The following is a 27,441-nucleotide window of genomic DNA, read 5'->3' on the forward strand; positions in this document are numbered from 1 at the left end:
AGCTAATTGTGGTTAATAGCAGCAGTAATGTGTGGGCAGGCGTCTGCACTCTTAACAATTGTTTCCTATGACTAGAGTTATCAACCACACGGGCCTTTTCTAGAAAACAAGTACCTCACACTGATTTTTTTTATATACTACACTTTTTACAGAAATACCACACCACATTTTATTGCTTAAGCATCTTGTTTTGGTTCATTTGGGTTTATTAAGACGGGAAAAGTGGGTTGAGTGACTGTTTTTAGCTATGTTATTTTAAGGCTTAAGACTTTATTAAATGCTACAAAGGTAAGCCAAGATGCTTAGTCTTCAGTGTGCTGCCTTTACCACAGAGTACTTTCTGTCTACATAATGTCAACTTGTGTTCCTTAAATGTAGGGTTGTCAAAAGTATTGGCACTTCCACAGTACAAAGTCAATATTAAAATAATCTTTTTACTGTCATTATGTATTGAGTTCTGTACATGTGGGCTGTTTGACTTACAATTGGCTGCTTTCGAATGCAATGTGTTGAAAGGTGCTCAAAATGTTTGTTTTGGTGAGGTAAACAAAGTCGCTTACTTGACTTGGCGGTTATTGTCTTGAGTATTGCAAAGAAAACTACCTACTGCTTTTTGTTTTTTAACAACACTACTTAGATCTCAAACTCATGTTTGTAGATAAATAATGCTTCTGTTCATGTACGTTTTCAGCAACCAGCCACTTGATTTCCTGTGCCGCTACAACTGAAACCAATTTTACAGGGATCTTTTAGATCTTAAGTGGTGTTGAGAGTTATTGGCATCTTGATTTCAATGCATAGCTGCAGTGCAGTTGAGAATCCAAGCCACATGTTACCAAACCCATGTTTTTTGTGGCCAAGTTCTTCTTTCGGCCAAGATCTCATTTGGTTGTCAGATTTTTCTGCATACTTTGTCAATTGATTAATCTGAAGGCTTCTAATGTTAGGATTGGGTGGAGAGAGAAAATGGTTCTCTGAGGACAGAGAGTTTAGTTTTCAACTCTCTTATATTTCTTGCTCTACTTTGTCAAGGAAAGCCCCTGGACATTATTAGGGGAAATAACGTCTCAGATCACTACGTCAACAGCTGTAAATTTCAAAATCTGTGCATTTTTCTCTTGTGTATGTTCACATGCTTGTGTTTGTGTCTCAGCAGGTCATTTTACTGAACAGCCCAATTAGGTGAACATGACCCTCATGCAGATGTCAGGTGCTCTAAAGAACACAAATACAGACCATTAGGGTCTTAGACACAGACGAAGAACTTTTAAAACATACCACACACACTTTACACTCAGACAAGTATATACATACACCCATTCATTAAAATGACAAGTGTTCACATAAATCTTTTAAACACCTTCCAATTATCTTTTCAAACAAGCTACATAAAACTGTACCCAGTGCTATCCTGTCTAATACTAATGTGAAGAATTACTAAGCAGTTCAAGGTTTAACTATAAGGATCCCGTTAGTCCAAAGTCAGTGTGAAAGAGTTGGCTGTGTTCAGTTAGCAGAACTGTGACTTGACTTATTGAGTCTCTGCTATATGTATTTTTTAAATTATTATTTTTTTAACATTTTTGTTTCTATTTATTTGTATTTTTTTTTACATATACATGTATGTTTACTATATGCCTTAAAGGAGAAGTCCACTTCCAAAACAAAGATTCACATATAATGTACTCACCCCCCTTGTCATCCAAGATGTTCATGTCGTTCTTTCTTTAGTCATAAAGAAATTGTATTTGGAGGAAAACATTTCTGCAATTTTCTCCATATACTGGACTGATATGGTGCCCTGATTTTGAACTTTCAAAATGCAGTTTAAATGCGGTGTCAAACGATCCCAAATGCAGTTCTTCCCAGCCAAGGAAGAAGGGTCTTATCTAGCAAAACGATCAGTTATTTTCATAAAAATAATACAATTTATATACTTTTTAAAGTTAAACGCTCGTCTTGTCTTTCTCTCCCTGAACTCTGTGTATTCTGGCTCAAGACAGTTAGGGTATGTCAAAATTCTCATTTTCTCCCTCAACTTCAAAACTCATTTCAAAATCATCCTACATTGCTGCAGAAGTACCGACACAGTTATTGCAAAGTAAACATGCAAAGAAAATCAAACACCCTTAACGAAACAGGTAAAACAGCAATATAGCAATACCCTAACTGTCATGAACCAGAACAAAAACAGCTCAGGGAAAGCAAGACAGGACGTGCGTTTGAGATTGAAAAGTACATAAATTGTATTATTTGTATGAAAATAACAAATCGTTTCACTAGATAAGACCCTTCTTCCTCGGCTGGGATCATTTACAACCTCACTTAGATCATTTTAAGCCGTATTTAAACTGCATTTTGGAAGTTCAAAATCGGGGCACCATAGCAGTCTATGATATGGAGACAAATCCTGAAATGCTTTCCTCAAAAAACATAATTTCTTTATGACTGAAGAAAGAAAGACATGGACATCTTGGATGACAAGAAGGTGAGTACATTATATGTGAATCTTTGTTTTGGAAGTGGACTTCTCCTTTGGCATTTTGATTAATTTGGTTGCGAATTTTGCTTGGTTGCAAAGTTTTGGAGTTTCCTTGTAATTATAAAATCTATATAATTTCCAGATATTATTGAAAATTATTTTAGCAAAAGAGCATTTTATGAAAAATAATAAAAATAAATAATAAAAATTAATTCATCAAATAATTTCCAGTGAATGTAAAAAAAATATAAATTTTTTACATGTTATATCATTAAACTACAAATTACAAATTCAAAATATTGTGTTAGTACCAGTGTGTTAGGGCCAAAAAAAACGGTAATTGTGACTTTTTATCACACAGTTATGACTTTTTTTCTTGCAATTGCAAGTTTACATCTCTCAATTCTGCAATTCTGCTTTTTTTCGGAATTGTGCGATATAAACTCACAATTACAAAGACTCACAATATATAAATACATATTGCGATATAAACTCACAAGTTATAAAGTCAGAATTACAAGTCATAAATGTGCAATTCTGAGAAATAAAGTCAAAATTGGAAGAAACAAATTTAGTTTATATCTCGCAATTGTAACTTTTTTTGCAGAATCGTGAGTTTATATTTTGTAATTCTGATTTTATAACACAATTGTGAGTTGTAAAGTCAGAATTGTGAGATATAAACTCGGAATTCTGAGAAATTAAGTCAGAATTGCGTGATATAAACTTGCAATTGTGAGTTATAAAGTCAGAATTGAGTGATATAAACTCATAATTCTGAGAAATAGTTGCAATTCTGATAAAAAAAAAAGTCAGAATTGTGAGATATAAATTCACAATTTAGTTTATATCTCGCAATTGTGACTTTTCTCTTCAGAATCGCGAGTTTAGAATTGTTAATAAGAGTTTATTATTGCAATTGTGACTTTATACACGCAATTGCAAGTTATTAAGTCAGAATTGTGAGATATAAACTCAATTCTCAGAACATATCAGTTTTTTTTTCCTCTCAGAATTGGACTTCATAACTAGCAATTGCAATTCGGAGGGAAAAAATTAGAATTGCGAGACATAAACTCACATTTGTGAGAAAAATGTAAAAATTGCAAATTTTACATGCAATTCTGACTTCATAACTCACAATTGCGAATTTATGCCTCATAATTCTGAGAAAAAAGTAAAATTGTGAGATAAAAAGTTGCAATAAATAGTTTTTATTCAATGGCAGAACACAGCTTCCATAGAAGTCTGCAGACTGTAGAACTGCAGAAACTGAAAAATTTGGATTATCTTTTTATTTTATATCTAAATTTATTTTAATTTTTTTCTTATTCTTATTCCTCTTCCTCCTTTTGTGTTCTAGTTTGCCTTGGCTACCAAGTGAGGCAGGACTGTCATTAAAAAAAACAAATAGATGCATGACAGCCTTGGCACCGTTTCTCCTTTCTAGCACTGAATCATAATGAGCGAATGCATTTGAGTATCCTTTAATGTAGTTTGTGAGGTCAGATGATGTTACTACGGTACATTGCCAATCAAAGATGTAGTGGAATATCTCTTACCATCGTGATACAGTGACACCATCATAAAAGAATTCTTCTTTTTTTCACGCTCTCTTTCTTTGTATTTCCCTCCATCTCTTTCTCCCATCTTTCTTTTGCCAGTAAATGAAGTAGAAAAGAGAACGCCTAAGCTCTGTGTCACAAATGTTTGGGCTAAGGGTTCCGCATCGTTTCGATTTCACAATGTCAAAGAATAAAAATGTGTTTTGTAGTGGAAGCTGGTGTGAGTCACGTGCCTTTGAGGGAGTTCGTTCTTGTTTCTCTCGAATTGTACTTATTGTTATACACAATCTGGGCTTTGATTCAGAAACAAGAACAAGACCGGATGTGGCACTCATGTTAGTCCCTTTAACAGAATTACTGCAATATCCGTTGACAAAGTGTTCTGTCATTTGTCAAGTTAAATGATGATTTATGTATGTAAAACTCCGTTATAAGATATCTGATATTGTTGATACAGATGTGTTTGTTTTAAAATTTTATAATGTTCTGATTCGTCTTTACCACGGGTTTAACGCACATAATAAAAAGTGGCATCCACACCATCATTGGAAGAATTTAACGGGTGGCTTTCCAGACACCACTTCCATTTCTGACAGAATTGGGTTGTTTGTTATTAATGGCCCTTTGCTAAAGAAAATGTATAGATTCACAATGGTGTCTCTCAAAGAGCTGTTTCTTTTTAAATGTATATCCTTTCGTTCATGGATTGATGCAACACAGGTGTGACTCAGTCTGATTCCAGTCAATGTCCTCCCTACATTTCCAGCTGTGATTTAAAATGATTATATCCAATGGAGAAAGAGTGAGTCCCTCATATCCTGGCGGTCTGGCTAGGAGGTTACATGGTGCTCAGATCTGAATTAGCCCGCTGGGGTTGGACTTCCTTCGGCTCTTTGAGTTCCCCCAGAAAACAGTCCAAAACTTCTCAAAGTCATGGGAAGAAAGGACATTATAATAGGCGTCTAATTTCTAATTGCAAAGCAGTTCTTAAATATTTGAATCTAAATTGTAATCTGATCTATGATCCTGATTCTGTACACTGAGGGGGAATCTCATCCGCTAAAGCGGGTAACAATGTTGAACCGCGTTTAGTTGAAGAGAATACCCTACAACACACTTCATTTATTCTCCTCTTACTGATAATGGTTACCTCATAAGATGATTCAGGTGGGCCGCTCATGTTCAGAAGGAAGGATGACACGCAGGGGCCTGAGACTCCATGTTTCAGTGCTTTGGAATGTATTGTTTGGTTGTCATTGTACTCTCAGGCTCAGAGGGAGGATTTTATTTTTCAGATATGAGATTCTGAAGCAAGGCCAGTTCAGCTCTCTCCTGAGAGGAACCATGTTTGTGTTGGGCAGAACAGCTCTGCTGAGCTCAAAAGTGATGTTTTTTCATTGCAAATGAAATCCATCCTTAAGGTTATTAGATTTTGGAGGTTTCTAATACACACACACTCTAACACAAGCACACGGTCATTCTCAGACGCACACGAACACATAAAAACATGTTGATGTGTATCTCAACGGTCTGTCCTTATGTAAACCGAGCAGCTTTTCCAGTGAGCAGAGCTGAATTTGTTCTGATATCTCCTCCTGTAGACAGATGGCATAACAGAGATATTGTTTGTGGAAACTTTTCAGGGTCATCTGCACTTCACCTTGGTTGGGCATAAATATTGGACTCTTAAGGATTCCTATTCACAGGTTCGCTATGTAGGGTTCCCACCTGCACAGGGTTCCCACGGGTCCTTGAAATCCTTAAAAGTTTGTAAATCTGAAAAAAAAAAATAATAAATTCAAGGCCCTGGAAAGTTTTTGAAAGTTTCTTAAAAGTGCTTTGTGCATGTCTTCTGGAAAAATTCCATATTATTCCCTCCGGTCCACTATTGTGTTGTTTTGCCAACACTTTGTGGCCCATACATATTAACTGGCTTGATTTACATAGTTACGTGCATTTACGCATTTAAGTTACGTGCATTTAAGTACAATAAGTGCATTTACTTAACGTTACATGAGCCTAAGCTCTTTTCAATAAAATGCATGCAAAAGTTAAAATCAGATCAATTTTAGAATGCAGTATAGGATGTACCGAATATTCTTATATTTTATGGACCACAAAACCAGTCATAAGGGTCAATTTTTCAAAATTGAGATTTATACATCATCTCCAGGCTGAATAATCTTTCCATAGATGTATGGTCTGTTAGAATAGGACAATATTTGGTCGAGATTCAACTATTTAAAATCTGGGGTTGCAAAAAAAATCTAAATATTGAGAAAATTGCCTTTAAAGTTGTCCAAATGAAGTTCTTAGCAATGCATATTATTAATCAGAAATTAAGTTTTGATATATTTATGATAGGAAATCTACAAAATATCTTCATGGAACATGGTCTTTACTTAATATCCTAATGATTTTTGTCATAAAAGAAAAATCGATAATTTTGGCCAATACAATGTATTGTTGGCTATTGCTATTGCTATTGTCATATGGCCAAAAATAAATGCAAAATAATAATAAAAATAATAATAAAAAATGCTTTTTTGCATAATTGTGTTTGACACATGAAAACTGTAACAATGTATCTTACAAGGTAACACAATGTAACCTTGCTTTCACTTGAAATTTGTCCCCACATTAAGTCCTTGAATTTGAGGGTATTGGACCTGGAAAGTCCTTGAAAGTTCCTTAAATTTGAAGGTGTGGGAACCCTGCCTGCAACTATTATATGCAGGTTAGTAGTTGACGGCATTGTAAACTTAAATAAAAAATTATACTTAAAATAAATATAATATACAGTAAATAATTGTGGTTTTGTCTAATGTGTTATGAGACATTATATTAATTTGAATATACTGAACACACTACCTTTCCAAATTTTTGGAGTTTGTAAGTATGTGTTGTTTTTGTTGTTGTTGTTGTTGTTGTTTTAGAAATTCTTAAATTATTACAAGTGCATTACATTGTTCAAAACTAACAGTAAAGACATTAAAAAAATCATATAATTGCTGTTTTTTTCTGTTATTTTCTATTATAAAAGAATAAAAAAGTATCAGTTTCTACAAAAGTTAAGCAATGAATTAATAAATTAAGCAGCACAACTGTTTTCAACATTGATAATTATAATAAAAAATATTGAGCACCAAATCAGCATTAGAATGATTTTTTAAGAATCAAGGATCATGTGACTGACATGTGACACAAAATAGAGTAAAAATATTGTGAAATGATTGATAGGTAGATAGATAGATGCTAGATAGATTTTAACAAAAAAGTACACACTTTTGCTTTAAAAGATATTTTTGCGCATTTAATCCGCAAATTTGCTCAGTAACCGAATTAGGAATTAGTTCACGGTCAGAGCGAGTAATTGTTCCCTTCGGACCTGATTTTCTAAAGAATTTAACATGCGCAGAAGTGGAAAAGACTGCGGTGGAGGTCTCTGACATAATGATTGATCGTGTCATGGAAATAACTATAGCAGAACTTTGTAATTCCTGCTGGATAAATGTCAAAGCTGTAGTTTGATAGATGTGATGCTACATTTTTAATAGTCTTAATAGTGCTGATGAATGTCTTGTCTCTGTTCTGCAGGCCTTGGGGGACTCGGACCTGGCAGAGGTTCTGAAACAACTTCTTCCGCTCATAAAGTCCAGTGAGTCTGGAACAGGTTCTGGGTCTGGTGACCTGAGCGTGGATGATCTTCTGGTGCTGCTGGTTTATGTGTACTCCATGGCTCAGGAAGCATGTCCGGGTGGCCCTGAGGAGGAAAAGCGCATTGAGAAGGTGGAAAATGAATTGATTGGCGCACTGACACTCCGACTCACCCAGCAGACCACATTAAGCCCTCTTCTGCAGGAGATCACAGGTTAGTGGTGGAATACTAGCTCAACATGATCCCAGTACCCTCATGGTAAAGCAGGAATGTGTACAGACAACTGTAAGTCAGTCAACTGTAAGTTGATGGGAAGGGATAGATTAATAATGATAGACTGTCACATTATTGTCACTAAGTTTCCACATCACTGAGTGAATTTTCATGAAGCTGTCATGACCAATCTCACTAGTGATCAGTGCTGGAACATTTAAACAACATTAAAACAACCACCAGCTCAACCGCTGCACAGCTGTTCTGACCTCCCCACTTCAAAACTACATACATCAGTGGAACAAGAACAGCACTGCTCGCCTATAATGGGACTCTGACAAACCAACACCATTCACTCAACCGCTATTAGTTGGAATCGCTCTATGCTGCATGACACACGCATACACATGAATAGTACAACATGAGGTGTACATGCAGGATTTTTCTAATTATTTTCTAATTATTATGTATGCTTCTATGAACTCATATTATTGAGAGACAGTATTATTGAGAGACATGTACATCTACATGTACTGTAATGCTGTAATACTGTAGAGATGCACAAAATATTGATATTAAGACTTGTATGGTTTAATATAAGGTAAAATAAAATAAGTAGTAGAAAATGTTATTTAAAAAATCCACTTTGTTTTATACATATTTTGGACTATAGACGGTTTCAACGGCAACAGCATAAACAAATGTTATTGCACATGCACGCTTTTGTGGCCCAAACTTAACTTCTGGTAGACTAGACCCTCTACAGTTGATTATTTCTGATAACAAGCAAAATATATAATAAGTAAGTTACTTTATCTAGCAAGTTAAACATATGTCTTGCCTGGCTGCCAAGCCTCTCTTTGCACAGCGGTGATCCATGCTCACCATCTTCCCTCTTCCTTCCTAGCTCTTTCCCACAGACTTACATGCTGTGTGTACCGGCACTTACCCTGAGAAATATATATGTGTGTACCGGTTCCCATTTACAGCTCTGCTCTGCGTGTTTGCTGTGTAAATCATACAATTTGACTGAAAATGCAGATTCATTCTCTGCCAGTAGGAGGTGCTTTTGGAGTGGCAGAAATAGAGGCATTCCCGGTATCAAGCCAGACTAATAAGCAAACAAAGAGCGGAAGCTAACTTCAGGCCTGGCACGTGCGTCCAGTGAAACAGCCTGTAGGGGGCGGCATTATTTCTTTGACATGAAATGGTTGCACTTGGTGAGCTACTTGTGCTACCTGTTGCTATTTTTAGTGCAGCACATCTCAAAAAAAAATACTGATATGATGCTACATTGTACAGCTTTTGGCTGTAATTTTTAGTCAAAGGGCAACAAGAGAAGCGATGTAGGTCTTCACTGCTTTTCCTAGCGATATGAAGAGGAGAAATTAATGGGAAGGTGAATGAGAATGAATAAAACTTCATAAAGACCCTTGTCTTTGTTCTCTCTACTTTAGCCCCTGATGCCTTTGAGGCTTTTTGTAGACCACAGCTACTGAAAGAGCTAACAAATGGCAGAGACAAGAAACGCTGGATGCCATGAGTTTCTCAGTGCAGATTTCACTCAATATCTGGGGGCGTTTAGACTCCTTGTGGGGAAAAATTGATGGTACGCCATTTGGTTTAAGCCTACTTATATCCATCACCACCTGCAAGCTAGAGCCCTGCATTTCAGGACGGACCCAAAGGGCCCAAACTTATTTACGCCCCTAGGGCCAGGCTTCAGGACAGTTTTCACGTCATAGCTTAGACACGGGCCTGGCATCAGAGCAGTTATAGGCTTCTCCTCATTTTTAGATTCTAGACATCCATCAATTATGGTGATGAAAAACATTTGCTGCGCCGGCAGAAACAACACGAGTCCATGTTACCGTAACTGTCGAGAGTGGCTCAGACAGTGTTTAGTGTCCCCGCCAGTTCCGCGTTTAAACGCACACAATAGGCTAAAGCTAAAGGTATTTGAATTATTTATTAATAAACTAGTGTTTTCTGAGACTGTGTAGCAAAGATGAAGTTGCCGATCCTGACTCGTCATCTCCTCATTGGAATCGCCTTTAGAGAGAAATATAAATTTCGTTTATAACGAAAGAGTTTTTGTTTTCGATTTGAATTATTTCATTTTAAAGTAGTAATTCAAAGCTTACTATAGATATATTTATCAAGTCTGTGTGGCAAATATTCATTGAGTTTCAGATCTTCACTGTGAAGTGCTTCTGTTCAAGACCGAAATGGCAGAAAGCGCATCCTGTTTGTTTTTTTATTTTATAAAAGCGCAATGATTTGTTGGTATTGTCAGTGCACACAAATGAAAGTAGATCCTTCACAGGTCTGAATAATGTTCCTCTTACTTTTATGAGCAAAAATGATGGCGTATTTTAAGTTGATTCCAATGCAAGTGATCGCGCCTCCATGTTCTGTAAAGCAGGCTTTAGGCTGAACTCTCTGCACAAACGATTGGATATGCATCTAACGCACATTTATATAGGTTTAATGTTTAAACTAACATTGTGATATGCTTGAACCGTTTTATATATATTATAGATTTTACTTTAGGCAAGTCGTGACGATTTGAGAGGCTAAATTGATCAAACATAGGCTATGATGAACTCACTGTCTGCTGGTAGGGTAGGCCATTTCGGAAAGGATAGCGACAGCAGGCTAGCTTTAACAGCTACTTATCAGTAGTTTTCAGTATGGAATTAAACAGAAATTTAATTATCAGAATTTATTCTTGGCAATCCATGATATGTGTTTTTTTTTTTTCCTCAAAAAAGTGTTTTTGACTTGGTGTGTGCCTTGTAATTTGGCTCAAATTACTGGAACATTTCACAGTGGAACATTAGTAGAAATTATGGATATGATGCCTTAACATTCTCCCTTAGAGAATGTTAGCTGTAGAGAGCTCACTGGGTTTTGGAACACAGCATGTCTTAGGTTGTCCCTCATTTCTTGTACAGTATGTTACTTTGGAGGCGGAGTGAGAGAAAGGATGAAGAGAGAATTGGGTCAGAGAGGAGTCAAGATGTGAAATGGATGAAGCCAGTAAAGTGAACAAGTTAAGATGAATGGAGGGAATCACCTCTGCCTTCTGTCTCCTTTTGTCCTCAGGAATACTCACTCACCACCCTCACACTCCATCAGTCACACACACACGCTAACACACTGCTCGTTTTTTAGGATGAAATCCACTTCCAAAGTAAAAGATTCAAATCTTTGATTTACTTTTTCCTCAAGCGTTCTCCTGTCTCTTTTTTTCCCTCTTTTTTTTCATGCTCTCTCTCTCGGTTTGGTGACAGCTGATGGAAGCCATCTGAATCTGTGGCCCATATGAAAGCCTGTAAACCTGATTCGGCCTGATTTGTGACTACAGGAATGAACTCTGTACACCCGCTGCACTTCTAACCAGCTCATTCCCAAGGCTTTAGTTTCTTAGTCATTTTTGCTTGCCGCCTACATAATGTTGTGTATTCAAGGTTACGTGGAGGTTTTCTTAAGAGTGTGTGCTGTGCATCTTTTGAAACATGACTACAAGTTCAACTTTTCCAACCTTGAGGGCTCTGCTCTGTTTTTGTGTAAGTGTGTGTATATAAGCTTGTTTTACTCCTCCGATGAGTTGATGTTGTACTAAAGTAAAATTCAAAGTGCCTATTAGGCTAGTGGACACACCCTGAGAGAGTCGCCATCAGCGTGGCTTTCGAAAGCGTGTAATAGATGCTTTGCCACAGTGGTCAGAGTGGCGTGTGGTCCCCCGTCTTTACCGTGTCGTTTTAGATCTGTGTGTGTGTGTCAGTGTGGTTGGAATTAGGGTTTTCAAGTTTTACGAATGTTTCCGTACCTGTGGGGTGCTGAGAGGAATAGGCTGGCATGTTACAGCATTGCGATTGTTGGAAAAAATGTTGTAACTTGAGTATACATGAGTATACGCTTCCTTGAGCTGAAATTTCCATTAAGAAATATATAGTATTATTTATTTTTATAGTAATTTAGTTTTTTTGTGTGTCTGTGTGTGTATGTATAAATGTAATATATATATATATATATATATATATATATATATATATTTTTTTTTTTTTTTAGAAAAAAATATATAATTAATTAAAATATATATATAATAATAATTTATCATCACCAATTTTAATCTTAAATATTGTCATGTTTTTATCTATGTTTTATCTTAATTTTAAGTTTTTTATTTCTCATTTATTTGGACAAAATTATATTATATTATATTATATTAATTATATTATATTATTATGCATAAACTTTTTCTCTCCTCCTTCCTATTTCCTTCTTGTCTTTCTTTAATGATTAAACATTTATATTAAAATGGGTACTAAAGGGACAGTAGGACTAATGTTTAGTAGATATATTATATTATATTATACTGCAGCATTTTATATATTTTTTCCTCCTTAATTTTTTGTTCTTGTCTTTTCTTATCCTGCATTAATAAAGAACGCTTTGGCTCTATTGCAATATGTTATGCATTGAAAATTAATATTAAAATATAATTTTAAAAAGAATATTAACTTTCTTCTCCTTGCTCTTTGGGTCTTGTCTTTCTGTTCTTCTCGTGCATTAATGAAGAATGCTTTGGCTCTTGTTAACTTCCTGCTCTGCTCGGCTGAGGGGCCCCTCGTTCCCTTTCTCTGTCTTTTAAAGCGTATGACTCTTTCACATAAACACTGGTCTGCCAATTACAGTGCCAATGCACACCAGGTGTGTCCAGGAAAATGTATGACCGCTCATTGACAGTTATTTGTAGGTTTTAAAGCAGTTTCTGAGCATATGAACATTTTATGCGTATGCCTGGACGCACATGTGATGAAACTTTGGCCATATGTTTTCATCATCATTGTAACAATCAAATTATTTAACAATGAAGGAACGTGCAGCTGTGGCTGGTGTTCTTGTAGCAGTGCTGTGCATGTGCTCAGTGAAATATATATTGATTGTGACATTCGGCTCAATTAAATTCGTCAGAATGGAAAGCAGGCTCGACTTGAAACCTGGTCGCTATGGGAACCAGCAGCTTACGCACACTAACATGAACTCAGTCCTGGTCAGCATGGGAACCGCTGTGCCTGAACTCTCATTTTAAATCCGCAGAAAATCTGTTGAGAAAGAAACACTGTCATAATGAAACTCACCCACTCACACATAAACTTACAGAGAGCTTGAATAACAGGACGTACACCCCAACACAAATACACAGCAGAAAAGCCTGTCTGAGCAAACATACACATGCAAAGGGTGAGATAAGTTACAAATGCACTGGAAGATGCATTCGCCTCCTCAGGGGAGGTGGATTACAGAGCGTCACCAGACGGCACAATTACAGGCGGGCTGATGTGTAAAAGCTGGTGTAACTTTCACAGCTGTCTGTCATTATGTGTGCCGTCCTGTTTACCAACATCAGCTGCTCTGTCTGTCTGTGTCTGTCTGTCAGTCTATCTATCTATCTATCTATCGTTTGTTCGTTCGTTCCTTCGTTCCTTCCTTCATTCGTCTGTCGTTCGTTCTGTCATTTTATCATTCTGACTCTTTGTTTATCTATCTATCTATCTATCTACCTATCGATCATTCGTTCCTTCGTTCGTTCCTTCATTCGTCTGTCATTCTTTCTATCATTTTATCATGCTGACTCTTTTTGTTTATCTGTCTATCTATCTATCTATTTATCGTTTGTTCGTTCCTTCGTTCGTCTGTTGTTCGTTCTATCATTTTATCATTCTGACTCTTTGTTTATCTATCTATCTATCTATCTATCGATCGTTCGTTCCTTCGTTCGTTCCTTCATTCGTCTGTCGTTCTTTCTATCATTTTATCATGCTGCATCTTTTTGTTTATCTGTCTATCTATCTATCTATTTATCGTTTGTTCGTTCCTTCATTCGTCTGTTGTTCGTTCTATCATTTTATCATTCTGACTCTTTGTTTATCTATCTATCTATCTATCTATCGATCGTTCGTTCCTTCGTTCGTTCCTTCATTCGTCTGTCGTTCGTTCTGTCATTTTATCATTCTGACTCTTTGTTTATCTATCTATCTATCTACCTATCGATCATTCATTCATTCCTTCGTTCGTTCCTTCATTCGTCTGTCATTCTTTCTATCATTTTATCATGCTGACTCTTTTTGTTTATCTGTCTATCTATCTATCTATTTATCGTTTGTTCGTTCCTTCATTCGTCTGTTGTTCGTTCTATCATTTTATCATTCTGACTCTTTGTTTATCTATCTATCTATCTATCTATCGATCGTTCGTTCCTTCGTTCGTTCCTTCATTCGTCTGTCGTTCTTTCTATCATTTTATCATGCTGCATCTTTTTGTTTATCTATCTATCTATCTGTTTATCGTTTGTTCGTTCCTTCGTTCGTCTGTTGTTCGTTCTATCATTTTATCATTCTGACTTTTTGTTTATCTATCTATCTATCTATCTATCTATCGATCGTTCGTTCGTTCCTTCGTTCGTTCCTTCGTTCGTTCTATCATTTTATCATGCTGACTCTTTTTGTTTATCTGTCTATCTATCTATCTATCGTTTGTTCGTTCCTTCGTTCGTCTGTTGTTCGTTCTATCATTTTATCATTCTGACTCTTTGTTTATCTATCTATCTATCTATCTATCTATCTATCTATCGATCGTTCGTTCCTTCATTCGTCTGTCGTTCTTTCTATCATTTTATCATGCTGACTCTTTTTGTTTATCTGTCTATCTATCTATTTATCGTTTGTTCGTTCCTTCGTTCGTCTGTTGTTCGTTCTATCATTTTATCATTCTGACTCTTTGTTTATCTATCTATCTATCTATCTATCGATCATTCGTTCGTTCCTTTGTTCGTTCCTTCATTCGTCTGTCGTTCGTTCTATCATTTTATCATTGACTCTTTTTGTTTATCTATCTAGCTATCTAGCTATCTGTCTATCTATCTATCATTCGTTACTGCGTTTATCTGTCATTCGTTCTATCATTTTATCATGCTGACTCTTTTTGTTTATCTGTCTATCTATCTATCTATCTATCTATCTATTTATCGTTTGTTCGTTCCTTTGTTCGTCTGTTGTTCGTTCTATCATTTTATCATTGACTCTTTTTGTTTATCTATCTAGCTATCTAGCTATCTGTCTATCTATCATTCGTTACTGCGTTTATCTGTCATTCGTTCTATCATTTTATCATGCTGACTCTTTTTGTTTATCTGTCTATCTATCTATCTATCTATCTATTTATCGTTTGTTCGTTCCTTTGTTCGTCTGTTGTTCGTTCTATCATTTTATCATTCTGACTCTTTGTTTATCAATCTATCTATCTATATAGCTATCTGTCTATCTATTTATCATTCGTTCCTTCGTTCGTTTGTCGTTCGTTCTATCATTTTATCATTGACTCTTTTTGTTTATCTATCTATCTAGCTATCTAGCTATCTGTCTATTTATCATTCGTTCCTTCGTTCGTCTGTCGTTCGTTCTATCATTTTATCATTGACTCTTTTTGTTTATCTATCTAGCTATCTAGCTATCTGTCTATTTATCATTCGTTCCTTCGTTCGTTTGTCGTTCGTTCTATCATTTTATCATTGACTCTTTTTGTTTATCTAGCTATCTAGCTATCTGTCTATCTATTTATCATTCGTTACTTCGTTCGTCTGTCGTTCGTTCTATCATTTTATCATGCTGACTCTTTTTGTTTATCTGTCTATCTATCTATCTACCTATCTATTTATCGTTTGTTCGTTCCTTCGTTCGTCTGTTGTTCGTTCTATCATTTTATCATTCTGACTCTTTGTTTATCTATCTATATAGCTATCTGTCTATCTATTTATCATTCGTTCCTTCGTTCGTTTGTCGTTCGTTCTATCATTTTATCATTGACTCTTTTTGTTTATCTAGCTATCTAGCTATCTGTCTATTTATCATTCGTTCCTTCGTTCGTCTGTCGTTCGTTCTATCATTTTATCATTGACTTTTTGTTTATCTAGCTATCTAGCTATCTGTCTATCTATTTATCATTCGTTACTTCGTTCGTCTGTCGTTCGTTCTATCATTTTATCATGCTGACTCTTTTTGTTTATCTGTCTATCTATCTATTTATCGTTTGTTCGTTCCTTCATTCGTCTGTTGTTCGTTCTATCATTTTATCATTCTGACTCTTTGTTTATCTATCTATCTATCTATCTATCGATCGTTCGTTCCTTCGTTCGTTCCTTCATTCGTCTGTCGTTCTTTCTATCATTTTATCATGCTGCATCTTTTTGTTTATCTATCTGTTTATCGTTTGTTCGTTCCTTCGTTCGTCTCTTGTTCGTTCTATCATTTTATCATTCTGACTTTTTGTTTATCTATCTATCTATCTATCTATCTATCGATCGTTCGTTCGTTCCTTCGTTCGTTCCTTCGTTCGTTCTATCATTTTATCATGCTGACTCTTTTTGTTTATCTGTCTATCTATCTATCTATTTATCGTTTGTTCGTTCCTTCGTTCGTCTGTTGTTCGTTCTATCATTTTATCATTCTGACTCTTTGTTTATCTATCTATCTATCTATCTATCGATCGTTCGTTCCTTCGTTCGTTCCTTCATTCGTCTGTCGTTCTTTCTATCATTTTATCATGCTGACTCTTTTTGTTTATCTGTCTATCTATCTATCTATTTATCGTTTGTTCGTTCCTTCGTTCGTCTGTTGTTCGTTCTATCATTTTATCATTCTGACTCTTTGTTTATCTATCTATCTATCTATCTATCTATCTATCGATCATTCGTTCGTTCCTTTGTTCGTTCCTTCATTCGTCTGTCGTTCGTTCTATCATTTTATCATTCTGACTCTTTGTTTATCTATCTATATAGCTATCTGTCTATCTATTTATCATTCGTTCCTTCGTTCGTTTGTCGTTCGTTCTATCATTTTATCATTGACTCTTTTTGTTTATCTATCTAGCTATCTAGCTATCTGTCTATCTATCTATCATTCGTTACTGCGTTTATCTGTCATTCGTTCTATCATTTTATCATGCTGACTCTTTTTGTTTATCTGTCTATCTATTTATCTATCTATCTATCTATCTATTTATCGTTTGTTCGTTCCTTTGTTCGTCTGTTGTTCGTTCTATCATTTTATCATTCTGACTCTTTGTTTATCAATCTATCTATCTATATAGCTATCTGTCTATCTATTTATCATTCGTTCCTTCGTTCGTTTGTCGTTCGTTCTATCATTTTATCATTGACTCTTTTTATCTATCTATCTAGCTATCTAGCTATCTGTCTATCTATTTATCATTCGTTACTTCGTTCGTCTGTCGTTCGTTCTATCATTTTATCATGCTGACTCTTTTTGTTTATCTGTCTATCTATCTATCTACCTATCTATTTATCGTTTGTTCGTTCCTTCGTTCGTCTGTTGTTCGTTCTATCATTTTATCATTCTGACTCTTTGTTTATCTATCTATCTATCTATATAGCTATCTGTCTATCTATTTATCATTCGTTACTTCGTTCGTCTGTCGTTCGTTCTATCATTTTATCATGCTGACTCTTTTTGTTTATCTGTCTATCTATCTATCTACCTATCTATTTATCGTTTGTTCGTTCCTTTGTTCGTCTGTTGTTCGTTCTATCATTTTATCATTCTGACTCTTTGTTTATCAATCTATCTATCTATATAGCTATCTGTCTATCTATTTATCATTCGTTCCTTCGTTCGTTTGTCGTTCGTTCTATCATTTTATCATTGACTCTTTTTGTTTATCTATCTATCTAGCTATCTAGCTATCTGTCTATCTATTTATCATTCGTTACTTCGTTCGTCTGTCGTTCGTTCTATCATTTTATCATGCTGACTCTTTTTGTTTATCTGTCTATCTATCTATCTACCTATCTATTTATCGTTTGTTCGTTCCTTCGTTCGTCTGTTGTTCGTTCTATCATTTTATCATTCTGACTCTTTGTTTATCAATCTATCTATTTATATAGCTATCTGTCTATCTATTTATCATTCGTTCCTTCGTTCGTTTGTCGTTCGTTCTATCATTTTATCATTGACTCTTTTTGTTTATCTAGCTATCTAGCTATCTGTCTATTTATCATTCGTTCCTTCGTTCGTCTGTCGTTCGTTCTATCATTTTATCATTGACTTTTTGTTTATCTAGCTATCTAGCTATCTAGCTATCTGTCTATCTATTTATCATTCGTTACTTCGTTCGTCTGTCGTTCATTCTATCATTTTATCATGCTGACTCTTTTTGTTTATCTGTCTATCTATCTATCTATCTATCTATCTATTTATCGTTTGTTCGTTCCTTCGTTCATCTGTTGTTCGTTCTATCATTTTATCATTCTGACTCTTTGTTTATCTATCTATCTATCTATCTATCTATCGATCATTCGTTCGTTCCTTTGTTCGTTCCTTCATTCGTCTGTCGTTCGTTCTATCATTTTATCATTCTGACTCTTTGTTTATCTATCTATCTATATAGCTATCTGTCTATCTATTTATCATTCGTTCCTTCGTTCGTTTGTCATTCGTTCTATCATTTTATCATTGACTCTTTTTGTTTATCTATCTAGCTATCTAGCTATCTGTCTATCTATCTATCATTCGTTACTGCGTTTATCTGTCATTCGTTCTATCATTTTATCATGCTGACTCTTTTTGTTTATCTGTCTATCTATCTATCTATCTATCTATCTATTTATCGTTTGTTCGTTCCTTTGTTCGTCTGTTGTTCGTTCTATCATTTTATCATTCTGACTCTTTGTTTATCAATCTATCTATCTATATAGCTATCTGTCTATCTATTTATCATTCGTTCCTTCGTTCGTTTGTCGTTCGTTCTATCATTTTATCATTGACTCTTTTTGTTTATCTATCTATCTAGCTATCTAGCTATCTGTCTATCTATTTATCATTCGTTACTTCGTTCGTCTGTCGTTCGTTCTATCATTTTATCATGCTGACTCTTTTTGTTTATCTGTCTATCTATCTATCTACCTATCTATTTATCGTTTGTTCGTTCCTTCGTTCGTCTGTTGTTCGTTCTATCATTTTATCATTCTGACTCTTTGTTTATCTATCTATCTATATAGCTATCTGTCTATCTATTTATCATTCGTTCCTTTGTTCGTTTGTCGTTCGTTCTATCATTTTATCATTGAATCTTTTTGTTTATCTAGCTATCTAGCTATCTGTCTATTTATCATTCGTTCCTTCGTTCGTCTGTCGTTCGTTCTATCATTTTATCATTGACTTTTTGTTTATCTAGCTATCTAGCTATCTAGCTATCTGTCTATCTATTTATCATTCGTTACTTCGTTCGTCTGTCGTTCATTCTATCATTTTATCATGCTGACTCTTTTTGTTTATCTGTCTATCTATCTATCTATCTATCTATTTATCGTTTGTTCGTTCCTTCGTTCATCTGTTGTTCGTTCTATCATTTTATCATTCTGACTCTTTGTTTATCTATCTATCTATCTATCGATCGTTCGTTCCTTCGTTCATTCCTTCATTCGTCTGTCGTTCGTTCTATCATTTTATCATTCTGACTCTTTGTTTATCTATCTATCTATCTATCGATCGTTCGTTCGTTCCTTCGTTCGTTCCTTCATTCGTCTGTCGTTCTTTCTATCATTTTATCACTCTGACTCTGTTTATCTGTCTATCTATCTATCGTTCATTCGTTCTATCATTTTCGTTGTCTGACTGTTTTTGTGTATATACCTATATTTCTATCTTCCGATCGTTCGTTTGTCTATCTATCTATCTATCTATCTGACTCTTTTTATCTATCATTCGTTCATTCGTTTGTTCAGTCATTCTCTTTCTATCATTTTATCATTCTGACTCTGTTTATCTATATCCATCCATCATTTGTTCATTTGTTTGTTCTGTTTATCATTTTATCATTCTGACTGACTCTTTTTGTTTATCTATCCATCAGTCATCCATCCATCCGTCATTCGTTCTATCATTCCTTCCATCATTTTATCATTCTGACTCTTTTTATCTATCGTTCGTTCGTCTGTCATTCGTCTGCCGTCCATTCTATCATTTTATCATTCTGTCTGAGTCCATCTATCTGTCTATCTATCTATCTATCTATCTGACTCTTTTTATCTATCATTCATTCATTAGTTTGTTCAATCATTCTATCATTCTATCATTTTATCATTCTGACTGTATCTATATCCATCCATCTATCCATCTACCATTTGTTCCTTCATTTGTTCTATCTGTTATTTTATCATTCTGTCTGAATCTTTTTGTTTATCTATCCATCATCCATCCATCCGTTATTCGTTCTGCCATTCATTCTATCATTTGTTCTATCATCTATCTATCAATCAATCTCTGTCTATTTATCTATGGTTTGTTGTGTCGTTCTATCATTCTGACTCTTTTTGTTTATCTATCGTTCGTTCATTCGTTTGTTCGTTCAGTCGTTCCTTCTATCTTTCTGCATATCATTTTATCATTCTGACTCTGTTTATCTATATCCATCCATCTATCTTTTGTTCATTCATTTGTTACATCTATCATTTTATCATTCTGACTCTTTCTGTTTATCTATCTATCGTTTGTTTGTTTGTTTGTTCGTTTGTTAGTTTATTCTATCATTTTATCATTTTGTCTAAATCTTGTCTATCCATCCATCCATCCATCCATCCATCCTTCCATTAGTCTTTCTGTCATTCGTTCTATCATTTTATCATTCATCGTTCGTTCTTCTGTTTGTTTGTTCGTTCTATTGCTCTATTGTTTGTTATTTTTGGTTTGTTCTGTCGTTCTGTCATTCTAACTCTGTGTTTATCTATCGTTCGTTTAGACGTTTGTTTAATCATTCTATCTTTCTGTCTGTCATTTTATCATTCTGTCTGGCTCTGTTTATCTATATGTATCTATCTATCTATCTATCTGTCTATCTATCTGTCTATCTGTCTATCTGTCAACCTATCTACCTATCTTTCGGTCCTTCCGTCCATTGTATAATTTTATCTTCAAATGATGTGATTGTTTATATCCTTACAAAACTAGAAAACTGCAGCCTAACAAAATGTTAAATGTTGTACTAACTATTAAATTTAAATATGTGTTATTGTTAAATAATTATTGTATTAATATCATTTTAAATTGATAATATAATTATCAATATAAATTATAGGTAGTAATCTTTTATAATCTTTCTATCTATAAATTATAGATAGAAAGATTATAATATTTTGCTAAAGAAATATATCAATGTTTTCATTATTGCTACAAAAAATGCAGGGATTTAGATGAATAGATTAATAGTTTTAATGGCTATCTGCTAATCCGTCTATCCGTCTGTACAATTATACATTCTGCTTGAGATGGCAGTCTCTACTTTGTTTTTCCTGTGAGATTGATCTACAGCAGTGCAGGAGTGTTTGCTGCGGCATGTTATTATGATGTTATTGGAGTTCAGTGCTGTCATCACTGAAGCCTTGTGGCTTCACAGAACAGCGGGTGGAGAGTCAAGAGGTGAGGCTGTAAAGTTCCTCCAAACAGACAGAGGTTGCTGAGCAGATCAGAACTGAGAGAGGGCTGATTTCACTAGAGGATGCATAGAAATCGAGACAGAAGTGTGTTCTCACTCATGTAGAATGTGAATGAGAATGTGTCTGACTCTAAATCTGGCTCTAATTGTTGTAAGTAACCTGTGTATGTGTGGGCGGGTGTTTGTCTCTGCTTTTAATTAAAACACAAGTCTGTTTATCTAGGAACATGTTTCCATTCAGTCTTACATCATAGGAAATGAGTTCTTTAGTGGAGATATCCACAGCCAACTCCACATGTGGTACCTGAACTATCACTACTGCTATGAAACAAGAAATATTATTAGTTAAAAAAAGACTCCCTGCTGGGCTGAAAAGGCAAATGTAATTGGATGGCCTCAGATGATTTTGTGTGAAACAGAGAATGTTATTGGCGGAGGTGCTGACTGTCTGAAAACAGTGCGATGGTGTGCTACTGTGTCTGTTTATAGAACTGGACGAGCACCATCAATAAATAAAACTTTGAAGACTGTTTATAGAGTGGTATTGTCTGAATTAGGAGCTGATGGATAGCACATGAATCACAGACCTGATTTTTAAATGGCTTGGGCCTTTGAACAATGAAGAGTAATCGAAATAGAAAGGCATCTGCTCTTTGTTATGGTTTATGATTTATGATATTGAATGATATTAATGTCTGCTGGCCACGTCAAGGTTTAAAGTCAGCGTAAAGAAGTGTTTGCAGCCCGTGTAGTTATTTCCAAGTGATAAAGGATGTTTTATTTTATATCAGTGGTTTCATCCATTGAGAATTTTTTGGATTATGAAAAGGTGTCTGTAACAGGTGGTTAAAGGAAAAAATAATAAGACTTATACAGCATGAAAAAGAAAGTTGATTCAGAGATGGATTATGGATTATGTAAAGAGTGGCACTGATAGGAAATTTATATTAAGAAAGTGATTAATTGTCAGTTTTGATTATGCATTATTTCTCACCCTTACCTTACTGTTAATAAAAATGGACAACTGCAAAAACGTGCTGTATTTAGGCATGCATGACATATTGGTATAGTATCAGATATCAGAGCATATTAGAGATTTTTTTTTTAGTAGAGATTGCTTTCATTTATCCTTTTACTGCCACCGCTTACTTAAAGGAAATTGTTAGCTTAAAAACTTAATAACGTACAACTGTTAAAAATTATTTAATAACTGTTATCTTATAATCTTTAGAAAATTGCAAAGTGAAGTGTCATGATGACTTGTAGCATTTATTTATTTATTTATTTGCTTTTTATTGTTATGTTTAAAACTTATGTACACAAAATAATATTACATTTTAATATAAAAAATAACAGATAAAATAGCTGATATTAAAATTCAGTGTCATTTTTATTGTTTTATTTTAAAAGTATTTACATAAAATAGTACTGAATTTTCATATCAGCTGTTTTATCGGTTTTATTAAAATTTTACTTTTATGACCATAACATTAAAGTAATAACTGGCTTGCCAGTATCTGCCAGAATTTTAATATTGCTGAATTTCTGTCTATGTTATAAGGTTTGGCTTTTGTGTAAGACCATTTAATATCATTCATTCATAAAGATTCATGTTTATTTTTGTTTTTTGTATGTGTGTTGTTTTGCTTTGTCTTATTTTGATTTTTGGTCTTTGCTCTGCTTTGCTATTTTTAAGTTTTTTTTCCCCTTTGATTTATTTAGTTTTGTTTTATTTTGTTCACTTTTGTTTTGTGTTTTTTGTGTTTTGCTCTTTGCTTTGCTCTGCACTTTGCTTTCCTATTTTTTATTTTGTTTTGCCCTTTGTTTTATTAAGTTTTGTTTTATTTTATTTATTTTTTATTTTTGTTGTGTTGTGTTGTTTTGCTTTCTTTTGTTTTGTTGTGTTCTTTGCTCTGCTTTACACTTTTTAAATTTAGTTTTGCCCTTTGTTTTTTTATGTTATGTTTTATGTTGTTGTTTTATTATGTTTATTTTATTTTATTTTTTGCTCTACTTTGCGCTTTGTTATTGTTGATTTTGTTTTGCCCTTTGTTTAATTTAGTTTTGTTTTATTTTATTTTTGTGTTGTTTTCTTTTTAGTTTTTTGCTCTTTGCTTTGCTTTACACTTTTTAAATTTTGTTGTTTGTTCTGTTTTATTTTGTTTATTTTTGTTTTGAAATTTTTTTGTTGCTTTTTTGTTTTTTTGTTCTTTGCTCTGCTTTGCACTTTGCTTTGCTATTTTTTATGTTGTTTTGGCCTTGTTTTATTTAGTTTTGTGTTGTTGTTGTTGTGTGTTTGTTTGTTTGTTTGTTTGTTGTAGTAATTTGCTATTTTTTATTTTATTTTATATGACCGTAGCGTTAAAGTAATTACTGGTCTGTCAGTATCTGCCTGAATTTTAATATTGCTGAATTTCTGTCTAGGTTTAGTTTCTGTGTAGAACCATTTCCAGTAATATTTTTCATTCATTATTCATTATGAAAGATCTTCTAGATATATGCCAATGTTATCTGTGTGTTATGAGGAGGCGGAGAAACAAGTACTGTATCTGTCAGCAGAATTATTAATACACTTATAAATACACACATACATAATTCATAATTACACACAGACACATTGTGGAAAGCAGTCAAAACCTGCAGGAGTAAACACATGCATGCTCAACTGTTTACACACATACATGCACAAGTGTTATGCAGAAAGTGAATGTGTCCCAGCACATAAACACATGCACATAATCTCTCTTTCACAGTGATTTAACTCAACATATACACAGGAAAAAAAAGAAATCCCCTTTCATCCTCTCGGCCAGGAGCATTTCATCCTTCACAAATACACTGGTGAAAACCAAATACACACACTAGTGCAACTGCATCTGCACTAACACTAAAACTAAAAAGTTGTTGAGATGAATTTTTTCTATGGTCATTGTGAAAACCGTAGGCAGCAGGGATCGTCTTGGGAGGTCTCTCTGGAGATGAGGGATATGAGGGTGTCTTCCTCTGAGTGTGGCCTCATACAGAGTGGTTGTGTAGGTTTGTTTTATTGAGCTATCAGATATCATATCATCTAATGATGTGTTCCTTCTGTATTCGTGTTCATTCCTATGGTGGGACAAAATTCAGATTTGTGTGAATGTCACTGACATTAGTCAAATAACAGCATCCAAGATGTTCATGTTTTTCTTTCTTCAGTTGAAAAGAAATTAAGGTTTCTGAGGAAAACATTCCAGAATTGTTCTCCATATAGTAGACTATATGGGAACCAACAGGTTGAAGGTCCAAATTGCAGTTTCAGTGCGTGACAGTAGTGTCAGCAGTGGTTAGTACAAACTGGTTTCTACAGAGGAAATTAACAGTCATGCTTTAATTTGAGGGAAATTAAAAATCTCTTTCTTAACTAAAGGAAATGAAACACTCCTCAGGACAGGAAGCACCACCAGAGGAGCTTACCGATTGGAGGATGTCACCACTCCTGTCATCCAATCACAATTTGCCTGCAGGATATTTCAGTAACTGTTTAAGTCTGCGTGTGTGTTTGTGTATACTGTATGTTCATGAAGGAAGTAAAAGTCTAATAAATGCAGTTAGCACTTATTTGTGACAGGAAACCCTGCAGCTCATAAAGAAGCTTTAAACAGTAATCGTAGCCGCAGGGGTCACTCGTACTCGACAGACAAACACGAGCGAGGGGACTGTCCCTGCCGTCTTACACGCAGCCAAACACACGTCCACATTCTTTCTGGTCATATCGCTCCTTTGGGAATGGTTAAGATTACTCACTCACAATCCAACACACTCTCTCTCACTCCGTTTGTCCTCTCTTGGGGTCTGTCCTGCTTGCCCTTTACGCACGCTTGTGCATGTCTGTCTCTGTCTGGGTCACTAGATGCAACTCTTTTCCCTCCCCATTGCTTTCCATCTCTCTCCATGTCAACAATTGTGCTTTCAGTCTCCAAAATATTGCATCATCTTGAATTTATTTTAATGCCTCTAATAGCTGTTTTTTGTTTTGTTTTTTGCTCTGCTTTGCACTTTGCTTGCTATTTGTTTTATTTAATCTTGTTTTATTTCATTTATTTTTGTTTTTTGTGTTGTTTTGTTGTCTTTTGTTTTGTGTTTTTTTTTTTTTTTTTATCTTCTTTCCACTTTTGCTTTGCTATTTTTTATTTTGTTTTGCCATTTGTTTTATTTAGTTTAGTTTTATTTTTGTTGTTTTGCTTTCTTTTTTTTGTTTTTGGTCTTTGCTCAGCTTTGCTGTTTTTATTTATGTTTTGTGTTTTTTGTTTAGTTTTTCACTCTGTGCTCTGCTTTGCACTTTGCTATTTTTGTTTTGCCCTTTGTTTTATTTTGTTTTGTTTCATTTTTCAAAGCACTTTTGCTTTCTTTTTTGTTTCATTTTGAGGTTTTTTTTCGCTGTTTGCTCTGCTTTGCACTTTGTGATTTTTGGGTTTTTTTGGCCCTTTGTTTTATTTTGTTTATTTTTGTTTTTGTTTTGTGTTGTTTTGCTTTCTTTTGTTTTGTTTTGTTTTTTGCTCTGCTTTGGACTTTGATTTTTGATTTTTTTTTAATTTTGTCTTGCCATTTGTCATTTGTTTTATTTAGTTGTTTTATTTTTGTTTGTGTTGTTTTGCTTTTTGTTTGTGTTTTTTTGTTTAGTTTTTTGCTCTTTTCTCTGCTTTGCGCTTTGCTATTTTTGTTTAGTTTATTTAGTTTGTTTTTGTTTTGTGTTTTGCTTTTTTGCTTTTTTGCTTTTTGTTTTTTGCTCTTTGCTCTGCTTTGCGCTTTGCTATTTTTGATTTTGTTTTGTCCTTTATTTCATTTTGTTTATTTTGTTTGTTTTTGTTTGTTTGTTGCTTTCTTTTTTGTTTTGTTTTGTTTTTTGCTATTTGTTCTGCTTTGCATTTTGCTATGCTATTTTTTTTGTTTTGCCCTTTGTTTTATTTAGTTTTGTTTTATTTTATATTTTATTTTGTTGTTTTGCTTTATTTTTTCTTTTTTTTTTGCTCTGCTTTGCACTTTGCTTTGCTATTTTTTATTTTGTTTTGCCCTTTGTGTATTTAGTTTTTTTATTATGTTTATTTTTACTTTGTGTTTTGCTTTCTTTCTTTTGTTTTGTTTTGTTTTTTGCTCTTTGCTCTGCTTGGTACTTTGCTTTGCTATTTTTGATTTTGTTTTGCTATTTGTTTTGTTTAGTTTTGTGTTATTTTGCTTTCTTTTGTTTTGTGTTTTGTTTTTGTTTTTGTTTTATTAATTTGCTATTTTTTGATTTTAGAGAGGAAAAGCAAAGATTGCTTGTGACATATTTATTAATTTAGCATTTTTTGTCCTACTAAAATCACTGAATGACAGCAGAAACAATCAGCCTCTTAACAACACTGTTTACGCTGTTTCTTTTGTTTCTCTGTTTGTGGGATTGAATTCATTATCTGTGGCAGGCATTCGTATACTGCTGTAATGAGTGGAATTAGCAGTGAAAATGGTGAGCTTTCTTAATCATTTTTGGTTTTGGTGAAATCAGTGTTGGTTTTTGTCGCTCTTTTGTTCTGGTCGTTCAGATGTGTGTGTTCGAGTCTGACGCAGCGCTGGGCTCCAGATGGAAGGCCTCCCGTTGCTCGACGCTGGCCGGGTCATTTCCTGTTTGGAGGTCTGGTGTTAATCAAGGCCTGAGCCAGGGGGAACGGCCCCTATATTCAGCTCTTCACTCCACCACACTAACCCTGTCTTTTCTTTCTCAAGTCTTTTTCTATCTCCTTCTTTCTCTCCCTGTCGTCTTTGTTTCTCTGCAGGGGGCCGATGCCCCTCACTTTTTCTACTTTCCCCCAGGTTCTTCTCTACCATCAGCTCTTTCATCTTTTCTCTTGATCATTCTTGTCTTTGTTTGAGTTCTTAATGAATGTTTGTAATTGTGTATTGATGGTTAATGATTAGTTATCAGTGGTCACTGGTTGATTAGTATTTAGTTGTTAATTGCCATCTCTTGTTCGCTAATAATGGTGTTATTGTTC

General features: G+C 34.5%; 1 protein-coding gene across 1 annotated transcript in view; it reads left to right on the forward strand.

Moving 5' to 3' along the window:
* The window catches only part of scfd2 (sec1 family domain containing 2), a 162,469-nt gene that overhangs the window by 66,167 nt on the left and 68,861 nt on the right, over positions 1 to 27,441 (forward strand). The window contains exon 5 of the mRNA XM_051138752.1: positions 7,645 to 7,918. Coding sequence (XP_050994709.1) covers positions 7,645 to 7,918 — 274 coding nt within the window. The remainder of the gene's footprint in view (positions 1 to 7,644; positions 7,919 to 27,441) is intronic.

Source organism: Labeo rohita, chromosome 20 (genome assembly GCF_022985175.1).
Source record: "Labeo rohita strain BAU-BD-2019 chromosome 20, IGBB_LRoh.1.0, whole genome shotgun sequence".
Classification (NCBI taxonomy): Eukaryota; Metazoa; Chordata; class Actinopteri; order Cypriniformes; family Cyprinidae; genus Labeo; species Labeo rohita.